The 10,953-nt window shown below is 37.5% G+C and overlaps 2 protein-coding genes across 4 annotated transcripts; one reads left to right on the top strand and one right to left on the bottom strand.

Moving 5' to 3' along the window:
- Nucleotides 1-2,652: 2,652 nt before the first annotated feature.
- Nucleotides 2,653-4,531, bottom strand: LOC112287841 (uncharacterized). 3 transcript variants are annotated; one of them, XM_024531362.3, is made up of 3 exons: nt 4,399-4,531; nt 3,781-3,888; nt 2,653-3,510 (listed from the first exon to the last, which is right to left on the bottom strand). In XM_024531362.3, exon 3 carries the CDS (start codon nt 3,490-3,492, stop codon nt 2,797-2,799), a length of 696 nt encoding a protein of 231 aa, XP_024387130.1. In that variant the 5' UTR covers nt 3,493-3,510; nt 3,781-3,888; nt 4,399-4,531; the 3' UTR covers nt 2,653-2,796. The 3 variants fall into 3 exon arrangements, with proteins under 3 accessions (XP_024387130.1, XP_024387128.1, XP_090109943.1); XM_024531360.3 differs by having other exon boundaries at nt 4,334-4,415; XM_090253817.1 differs by having other exon boundaries at nt 4,002-4,415.
- Nucleotides 4,532-4,567: 36 nt separating this feature from the next.
- On the top strand, nt 4,568-9,029 carry LOC112287840 (uncharacterized). The gene is made up of 10 exons (XM_024531358.3): nt 4,568-4,706; nt 5,295-5,508; nt 5,728-5,882; nt 6,094-6,366; nt 6,951-7,080; nt 7,306-7,410; nt 7,577-7,679; nt 7,979-8,104; nt 8,242-8,429; nt 8,638-9,029. The coding sequence occupies exons 2-10, from the start codon at nt 5,444-5,446 to the stop codon at nt 8,711-8,713; spliced, it is 1,221 nt and encodes a 406-aa protein (XP_024387126.1). The 5' UTR covers nt 4,568-4,706; nt 5,295-5,443; the 3' UTR covers nt 8,714-9,029.
- The last annotated feature ends 1,924 nt before the right edge of the window (nt 9,030-10,953 follow it).

A 10,953-nucleotide genomic window follows, 5' to 3' on the forward strand; every position in this document is an offset into this window, starting at 1 on the left:
AATTGAGCTTGTTTTGATGAACTAAGCTGATTGCGCAGCCAGTACAGTCAGTACAATTCCGATTAGTAAAGCTCAACAGAATCGTACCAGAACGCAGAGGCTCATAATGGTTCTACTTGTGAAAGCAGCGCGTTAAAGAACGATCATCCCCCAGCCATTTACTCACGGCTCCAAGATTACGGCACTGGGTTATTTTATCAACTCGCAGATTGGTGTGAGAAAGCTCTCAGGACAGTGACTATGAGCAGGATAAGCAATTCCAAGAACAGCCGCCGATGAGAAAGCTTCTCAATCTCTTCGTCCGCCAAACACCACCCTCGGCTTCGGGCAACATTCATGGTACAACACCATCTAAACACCTGCCAAGTCTGAATGCTTCAGTCTCTCCAACTCCTTCGTTACTATATAATTTAGGAAGCCAATGTCCACTTTTGATCTTCCTCCCATCGTACATTGTGTGCATGCCTACACGTAACGTCATTCTCAGTGCAAGCAAGACACTGAGCTACATCACTGCTTGCGCGACAAATGGGTACGAGTCAAAGAGAGAGACCGGGAAAAGTTGGTGGATAGTCAGACAAGAGAAGGCAGAATGTCTACTGTTTTAAGCACCAAAGGTCAAACCCCACCAACGAGCAAACAGAGGGCAACCTTCCCCGGCAGATACAGTAAGGAAGCTTGAGATGGAAGGCCGTTCTGAGCTCTTTGTGTTCCCGCCTGAGGCTTACCTTGTGGGTTGGAACCAAATTAAGCTATACGTCAACTATAGGGCTTGGTGTGTCTTGCTCATCAGAAGGTCATCACAGATAACCCCTTTGTAATATTGTGAATTGAATTGGAGCTTGGGCAGCCGGCAGAGTGTTCATATTTTCTGGGATATTAAAGGAATTACAAGCGACTGTGTGAGAGTAGACTCCGACGAGTAATCTCTTCTCTCAATGAGCAAATTAAGACTCAAATGCAGATTACATGACTTGACGAAACCACGCAGTATTCTGACTTCTCTTTGGCACCCAGCAATAGTGTTCTTCGTCGATGAGAGATGTCCTCCTTGAAGTCTTTCCTCGAGGTCGTCTTCTGTGCATGTTGGGCCGAAGAAGTTGTTCGGCAAATTAAGCCTATCTCTACACCATTAAGGTCTGATTAAGCTCAAAATCGACGCAGCAACTGCTAGGGACCTTTCAATTCTGTTGAAGAATTCGAATATCTGCATAGCTCTTCAATGTAAGACCGTAGGAAAAGTGCTCATTAACGTCATGAAGTCAGTCTAGATGTGGTGAGGACGTTACTTCCCACGCTTACAATGGAAGATGATCACTAACTGTAATAACATCTGATGACATTTAAAATGAAGTTCATTCTCATGCACCAGGCTAATGTCCAATTGCTTTCATATTCAAGAGCCTATTTTGTGATATTTCCATTTCGCCAGGTCTGTCTACATTTTCAAGTCACTGTATCTCTATTCTTCAGTCAGATCTGATTTCCAAGCAACTGGGATTACAGAAAGTGATTAATCACTAATGCTATTACAACACCAGTTTATCGTTAAATTGGACTACGTAGAGAACCACGTTCACAAAAGAATGATAGAACTAAGCTTAGTGTTGAAATGATATTGGATAATGTTAAAGCATTATTACAAGAATACCTCTTTCATCTATATGTTCCTTCATCGTTATGTTGGGTGGAAGGTAATGATTGATACCAATTAAGATGTTGACTACTTGTTGGCATTTGTATAGTTTAGAAGAATTTGTTCTATGGTTTGGTATTTTAATTTTAGAAATTGGGGTACAATTTAATAATGCTGTGAACTAATTTATAGTGTGTACATGTGCAAAGATAACATGAAACATTAATTCCAAGTTGAAACAAAACCATTTGTACACTCAAAAACAAAAACTGCAAGCATTCATTGACAAAGATGACAACAAGAAACCATCATGAAGGTTAATAAGGGAATGTTTTCATATTCACTTAATTTGTAAAGATTTATACTTGTGAAACACAAAATTCACACACTACATGAATTACACATATCTTTCAACCCATTAGTTTACACACCCATTGCAATTATGACATTTGTCTGAATAAAAAGTTGTTGCCACTTTACAAATGTCATTAATCAAGCTCATTTCTCTCATTCCTCTCATTTCAGCCATCTCAAATGTTTGCGACTTCAGGAGTCAATGAAACCTCGCTTCAGAACTGAAAATTGTGAAAATATAACAAGACGGATTCCAAATCAAACACACCTAGCATATATAAAGTGAGATCAGTCATGTATTAAGAAAGACAGCAAATATGTAATGTGACGAATCTCAAAATATACATACTTTGCATCCCTAAAATGAAGAGGTCCTTTATCTCCCCACATTAAGGATCAATTGCACTATCGCTTAACACATAAATGACCACCAGTATCAGGTTGAAGGTTGTACATGTTGAAGTTGCCTAAGCAACATGACAGACATGCTTTCAAAATCTGGACTGCTCGGCAAATTCACCGTTGCAAGGCTACAAATTGGACACATAGCGGAAGGCAAAAGTAAACCAGTCCTCAGACTACTAGGGAGGACAAACCACCCACAGCACGAAACTGGTGACTCCCATCAAATACCAACAGCCACAAGAGAATAGAGACAATGCTGAGAAGAATTGAGTGATTTTGTTTGGAGATTACAGGAGGTGATTAACCACCAATGCTGCACAAACAACAGACAGCCGATGCACACTCTCACTTCCTATGTTCCGAGGAGGAAGGAAAACTAGATGCTCTTCCTGGAGTAAGAATCAGGGCTGCTGCTGAGAGAGGAGAACAAGAAGCCCTTGTTGCCCCAGTAGGATCTCATTTAGGAAACTCATTAGGGCCACCCAGATCACCGGGGCGACGTCCACTCCACCCACGGGAGGGATCAGACGGCGGGTCGGGCCGAGCACGGGCTCCGTGGGAGCATACGCAATGGAGAAGGGAAACTTCCCCACAGGGAGCTGTGGGTACCACGACATAACAATGCGGACGATGAACATGAGGTTGAGAACAGCAAACAGAGGCCCTAGGATGGTGATAGCGAGTTTCGCAGTGCCAGGGTCGACTTCCGCAGCCGATAGGAGCAGAATTTGGCCACTCTCTATGGCCGTCGCTGCTGAAGCATCATGTGGGGTCAATAACGCTGTGACAAGAACTGGGCACGCCATGGCTATGGCAAACGTCAATCTATTCCATTGCTGCATTGCGATCTCTGAAGAGAGCGCTCTTGCTTGTTCAGTCTGCTCTATTTGGGAATGTGATTCTTGAAGTTCTACTTTGTGGCTGCGTATGGTGAATGTCTGAGGAGTGGAATTATTGGAGGACGCTACCTGAGAGAGGGTGTGTGGTTGCGGCCTTGGAAGCGCACGCATTGCTCTCGACGGTCGGAGAGGATGGAAAATTTGTGGAGACGACAGCAGAGGAGAAGGAAGCCGCCTGAATAAGGCGGTTGACGCCATAGCTGACGATAACTCTTCCTGGTAGAATGAAAACCACCTCAGAAATAAGAAACTGGATCCTCTAGCAGGCCAAAACTGAGTTCCGATTCAAAGGTTGTACTCTTGCACGAATCAACCTAAACCCACTGAACCTCGTGACGATCAACGGCGTTCAAGAATGAGTACAAATCTTGAATACAAATCCACATTCACATGTATTCAGGCCCGCCAAAACATTCAAAAACAGCGTAAACACGGTTACTCCACAACCGTCACGAATTGTAAATCTTCAGGCTCTTGGTCGGATACCTTTCTAACGCTTCACAGAATTAGGTCCAAATTGTTTCTCAAAATACTTCTGGCTCCCCTTTTTCTCCGAACAATTCAAATAAGCTCCGCTCTACACACTTTAGGCTCCTGCACCCACAGGTGTGCTACATACAATCAGAGAACAATGGTAATTAACCACCATAGAATTGGACTTGCATTAGGGCCTTCTATAATTCCAAGGTGTGAGCTGTTACATACACCTGAGATTAGGATTCTTCTGGTTCTATCTCCTCGTATCATCAGAATGCGAGATGTTAAGAAAAAACTCCAAAAACTCCAAAACTGATAGCTGTCAAACTTTTCAGAAGAGGAACTCCAATCGGTGAAGATTTGACCACTAGATACGCTACACAATGAAACCCAACACCAGAATTCGTCCTCTTTCGACCAATAAGCTCAAGAATCCAATTCACGGTATACAATCCACCCCTCACTCAAGAATCAGTTATGAAACGAGCAAATACAGTTGAGAATTCTTCACATCCTGACGTAAAGCATCACACCATCACACAAAACCAACTTCCACCACAACCTGAGACTTAAATACGCCAAGTATAACGCTTAGTTTTTGCGACCAGCAAAACTAGCAGCACCCACCACGATGTGTAGTCAATGAATCGTAAATTGGTTCCACAGACGCCTCGGCAACTTTGATAAATTGGGTGGACTAGAAATTGTGTGCACCACATACCCGCTTTTGGCTGGGTTGATATCCACGTCGCAACAAGGGCTGGGCAGCACTGCCAATCCTGGGCAACATTGAGAAATGTGAACAAGAACATTGAGGGTTGTCACGTGGGTGTAGGGTTTAAGGCTAAACCTTCAATCTTCCAATCTCTGCTTACGGATTTATGTCTACCAACTCTTGATACTGCTCTATGGTTGCTTGATTCAATCTGTGACAGGTATGAAAATATCTTTCTTTGCTGTGCTTGTTGAGAGCACCACTTTTCAATCGTATACCTAGTTTGGTCGCTACGTGGATCCTTTTTTGAGCGATTTGTCCTTTGATTTCTTAAACTTGACAGTGGACTCCTGTTGTTTCCGCTTAGAGTGGGAATTTTTGAAGTATGGGTGACTGCTTATTGGGTTTTTAGGGTTTCGGTACGTGTTTGTTGTTTGTGGTGTACTCTGGTTGTTTGAGGATATACTGTTTAGAAGTTTCTAACCGCTGGTAGAGGGTTGATGGTGAATGTGCTAATGCAATTATTATACACATCGGTTGCATGCATGTGAGATTTCTGAATGAATTTTAGATTCAGTTCCGAACCAATATCACTGTTGACCCCTGTTAATCGAAGAAAGGGTTGTAGTGGTGTCGCAGTATATTTGAGGTGTCGATCATCAGAGCGAAATGATGTAATTGGCATGTAGATTGCTCTCCAAGCGCAACCAAGTTTTTTCTAGAAATTTATGGACTTCTATCTCGTTTTTGCATACAATCTCTAGAATGTCTTTGTGACGGAATTTTCAATTATTTATGAATTTCACAGAATTGTCAAGTAGAAGACTTATGTAACTGCCCCCGTCACTCCATTTTCGACATTTAGTTGGTTTCTGTGCTGGAGAGGAAGAGCATCTGCGCTTAGCAACATCATCACTACCAGCACAGGAACGGGCTCTTCTTTTTTGAGGAACTGTTATGGTAGCTGCAATGCCGGACTATCAAGCTGCAGTGGATGATTTTGTCACGAAATTGAGACGCAGGTCTTTATTTCTGACTTTTAGCTCTTTGTATTCCACACGAATAAATGGCGTATATAGGCTTTGTAGGGGCATCAAATTTCATGCACTTGTAACTTTCTGACAGCATTTTTTGGTCAGCACTGGTCCTGGTAACATATAAGCCAACAAAGGTCTGTTCTAGTCCTTAAAATTAGGGTTCTGTTGCTATGAATATTGACATGGCTGAAGAATTGTTTTCAGGCAGGTGGAGGGCTCTTTCAACACTGCGAAGCATACCGCTGAGCTTCTTCGTCAAGTTGTCTCACACCAACGTTTGCCACATGTTGGTCAAGCAGCTGTTCTCATTGATGTTGTGAAAACTGTAGGTCTTCGTATGATTGCAGCGAATCCTATTGGTTAGTCAAGTATCCTGACCTTGTGCTGAAAATTACATATGTCTCCATTGTTCTTGGCGAAGAATTGGATACAATGGCTTGAGTACTATTTTTAATAAATAGTAGATATTCAATTTCTCCTGTGGGTTTTCAATCTTTACGCCGTATGAATTTTTGAAACAACTGGACTGGAGCACCTAATCGGTCGCATTGAATTCCTTTATGGACGCAGAGTTAGCTGTTGGAAATATTGTGAGAAGAGTTCTTCACATCATCAGGGAAGAAGATGTGTCCTTGACATCTTCCGCACTTCCAGGAGTGAGCGTTGAGAGCGATGATGACGACAGTGACTCTAAATCCAGTTATTCGGCTGCAGCTGTTGCTGCTGCTAACCGAAGTGCCTTGCGCGCTCCCTCATTGCACAATCTGCTGGAGTCGATACCTGATCCAGTCAAAGCTCCTGTAGCTCCAGCAGTGTCTGTAGCGGATTCGGATTCTAAAAGATGTAAGTGTTGTAGTTTCTCCTTGTATATATCTGACAATCTACTTCCTCAAGTTTATTTAGTAAGTTGCAGTTTTCCACTTTTATATCTTGTCATCGTTTCCGTCTTTATTATCATGATTTCGTTTATGTCTTTAGTGTTAGTCTCTGGTTGGAATTCAGTGCTGGTTTTTAGTTTTTCCCTTTGTTTACTCTTATATAATTTTTGAAGGAAACTTAGGTTTATAGATTTTGCTACCGCATTTAGAACTAGATTTTCTCTGCAATAAAACTATGAAGTTGTAGCGTCTATCATAGACGAAATACCATTACAGCGGTGCGATTTGATTCCTAAGGTCTCAGCTAATTTAAAGCTTTCATTACCTCGCACAGCTGATCCTATTGACGTTCTTTCAACGATTTAGAATAGCATACGACTGGGATATTTTTATGAGAAGTTTCTACTTTACGATTTAGTGTTGGATATTTTTTATCTGACTAAAACTGGGCTTATTCGTGATGTTTATCGGTTCTTCCAATTATGTTCACAACCTAAGTGTCATGGATTTGGAAGGAGGAGTTAATGCTGATTTCGTTGGGTTGCATAGCTGGAGACAGGAACTCTGTAAGCTGGAAGCTTAAGCACAATGTAATTGAAGGCATCACCGAGCTACTTCAAGATATAGATGATTACCACACGCAGGTTGCTGAGCAAGCAATTGAACATATCCATCAGAAGTATGTTATGCATATCTGTCGTAGACTATCCTTGGCATTTTACTCTTTGTGCTACTTATCATGTTATTACTCTTTGTTAGGCATGTCTTTGCAGGTTATTTAGGAACTCAGGATTTTTTAACTTGTGTTGTCTGACTTGGTACAATCTTTCTTTTCTTTCAACCTCTGTAAGTGAGTTGTTATTTCATGCTTTTAGTATAATTTGATGCCATGTGTTGTTGGCAGTGAGGTGATCTTGACGCTTGGGCGGTCACGATCGCTACTTAAATTTCTTCTGGAGGCGAAGAAGAAGAGATCTTTTCAAGTGGTGATCGCCGAGGGTGCTCCGAGGTATGTCATTTGAAATGATATGTTGTATGGCTGTGTTCTTTTCGAAAGTTGGAATGAGTGATGAGTTACACTAGCGGAGTAGTCAGATTCGTTTCTACAGGTTGACATGTGAAGTTAGGAATTTGTAAAGTGAAGTGCCTTCTTTCATTTGATGCCTTTTTATCAGGTACCAGGGACACACACTTGCAAAAGAGCTTGCAGAGAAAGGGCTACAAACCACCGTAATCACAGATTCAGCCGTATTCGCCATGATATCACGTGTGAACATGGTACGTTACGCTATTATCAACGTACTATATTGTAATTAAGCATATCAGGATTACAACAACAACGACACGAAAGTGGTAGAGGTTTGTGCGTAGATGTCGTGTCGTTCAGTCATTGTTGTCAGTAGCTAACTCGTAGAAAGAAGTCACATGCCAACTACCTCATTATTCTACTACCTGCCACACATATAAATCTAATAGGAGGTTAAAAAATGATTCTCTAATTGTGTGTAATTATAGATTTGCTCTAATGTTTTGTTTCCTGAAATCCCTGCTTATATCCTGCTAAAAATTACTATCAGGTCATAGTGGGAGCACATGCTGTAATGGCGAATGGAGGAGTGCTGGCTCCAGTTGGCATGCATATGATTGCTCTAGCAGCTCGCAGGCACGCAGCTCCTTTTGTTGTTCTTGCGGGTGTTCACAAGGTATATCTACGAAAATAATGAATTCTGTCGCTCACATGTTTTGATGTTTTATTAGGTTCTATCGGAATCCTTCTCGTTTAGCAGTGGACATAGCCCTATCCAAGATTGTTCATAAGAGACTTGTTTGTCTACTGCAGCTATGTCCCCAATATCCTCACAATCCATACACACTGCTTAACGACATGAAATCTCCGGCTGAGGTTGTGGAATTTGGGGAGTTACCTGAATGTCTTGATGTGGAAAGTGGTGATCATACCACCTATGTCGTGAACCCTACTTTTGACTACATTCCGCCGGAGCTTGTGAGTCTTTTCATTACGGATGCGTAAGTTCCGTTCTCTAAAAACCTGATAGTAGCTGGAAATTGTTTGGCTGTATAATTTGTGCTCATTTTCGATTTTGTTATATATGACGGGGACAGGTCAACCAGTAGCAGTTTTCGATATTTTTGGTATTTAGTATTTTTACGGTTATCACTTAGTATGATCTATTCAGAACCTCAATTGACAAGCTCTTTTGGTTGTTTTGTGTAGAGGTGGTCATAATCCATCGTATGTCTACAGGCTTATTACAGAATACTACAGTCCAGAGGACTATGTTCTGCAATGATACAAGTCTTTTCTTCTCCTAACTTGTTCAATTTCGCTTCAGTATTTTTCTATCAGAATTTTAGTTCGGTATGTGTATATAATATGTACACATACAGAGTTAGTATTTCTGAAATTTAAGGCCAGCTGTTATATTGAGGGTGCACATCCTGTTAAGCATTATTGGGTCCTCCAGGACTATCCTTCATTTTAGTTTTTGGATGAGAATGACCTGCTTGTATCGAAAGTCTATTTTTTTTAGGAATTTGAAATCAGTCACTATTGTTGCTCTACTCAAAACGAATTTTTGTTTTCCTAATCACTCGACATTTTCCTAAGATTCTAGCCATTTTCTGTTACAAGGCAGGCTCTGTTTACCTACTACGAAATTACTGAAGTCTGGTCGAAACTTCAGCTGTTGGAAATGCTCCTGACATCTCATTGTTGAGTCTTGGTTGGCTAGTGACTTAAGATGGACTTGTTGAAGGATAATCTTTAAATAGTTCGGTATGTGTACATATTATATATCTAACTAGGATTTGGAAATTAGAGTTTAGAATTAGGGATTAGAGTAAAGAAGAATTATAGTTTAAAAAGATTCAAATTAAAGAATTATAGATTAGAGGAGGAAGTAGTTCCTTAAGTGAAGGGGTTGTTGCCTACCTTGTGCTATAGATGAATATTTGTCAATATTTATGTGGAAAAGACACCGCTTATAAGTAGTTGATAAGAGATGTCCAATCAAATGCTATTAAAATTAGTAGTATAGTTAGCATGGCTAATTTTTCATTGTCATCTTTTATTTTAAGATTCAAATTAGTTTAAAAAAAAATAATTATTTTTTGATTGTTATTTGTAATCAAATGAATTTTATTAAAATCAAATATAAAATTACATGTTAATACTATTTTAATTAGAATTCTATTTTATGATTTAATTTCTAGTTTTTTATTGTCATCATGACAATGTAAGTAATAAATATACTATTATTTATGGATTTTTTTTAGATTAGTACAATATATAATATGTTTAATAGTATGCTGAATAGATTTTGTTAAAAAATATAACATTTTATTTTATTTAAAAAGATAATGCTATTAATATTTTTAAAAAATAGTATAGATTTATATTTATTATTAAATTTAAAAAGTATTTTTAAGCAATATTTACACTTATTATTTGATAAACACTAGTTTTAAAATACAACTGAAGATTTTTTGACTAAATTGTGTTAAAAAAGTGTAGATTAAAGTTTGTTTAATTTTTTCAATTCTATGCTTTAGAATTAATGTTGCAAATTTTGTAGGTGATTTGAGCTATATAAGATATTAAAGTTAGTGATGAAAAAAAGTCATATGTCAAATTTGTAAATTCTTGATTTTTTTATTTCTTTTATCCAACTAATTAACTATCTTTGTATATATATATATATATATAAACACCAATTAGACATTAATAAGCTATAAAATTTTACTAATATTTTAGTTTTTTTAAAATAAAAAATAGTGAATAATAAAAAATAATTTTAAATTCATAATTATCATTTTTAATTTTTTAAAATTTATATTTATGGAGATATATATTGATTAAAAGAAATTTTAAATTTTAAAAAAATCAATATGAAAAATTTAAATTTAAATTTATATACAAAAATAATGATAAAATAAATAAATCTAAATATAATCACAAATTAGAATAAATAAATTAATATGTAAAAATTGGAAGAGAATTAAAAAAAATTAAAATATTATTATTATTATTATTATTTTTGAAACATTAAGTAATTAATTTAAAAAATAATTAGAGAAATTAAAAACATCACGACTAAAGAGATTAGGATTAGGAAAATTTATATTAAACTCTGCAACAAAAAATCACAGTTAGTTGCTACAAAAAAAATATAATTTGATGGTTTTTGTTCATTAGAATAGTATATTTTATAACGGTATTACCTTGCTGAAATCTTTTTATTTTATTTATATTAATGTTAATGAATGTCTTATCTATAATTGTCTATATTTCTTCATAAGCTTAATAAAAAAACATATAATATATAATCAATTTTTTTATAACCAATTTATTTATCCAAGAATTCAAAAAAAAATCTAATATCTTTATCTAATTTTTTTTCTATTCCAAATGTATTTTTATGTATTATTATTATTATTATTATTATTATCATCATTAAAAATATTATAGAACTTTCTTAAATAATATATTATTCTTTAATACCAGACATATTTGTATTTTTGGTCTTAAAAG

Source organism: Physcomitrium patens, chromosome 10, assembly GCF_059467195.1.
Source record: "Physcomitrium patens ecotype Gransden chromosome 10, ASM5946719v1, whole genome shotgun sequence".
Classification (NCBI taxonomy): domain Eukaryota; kingdom Viridiplantae; phylum Streptophyta; class Bryopsida; order Funariales; family Funariaceae; genus Physcomitrium; species Physcomitrium patens.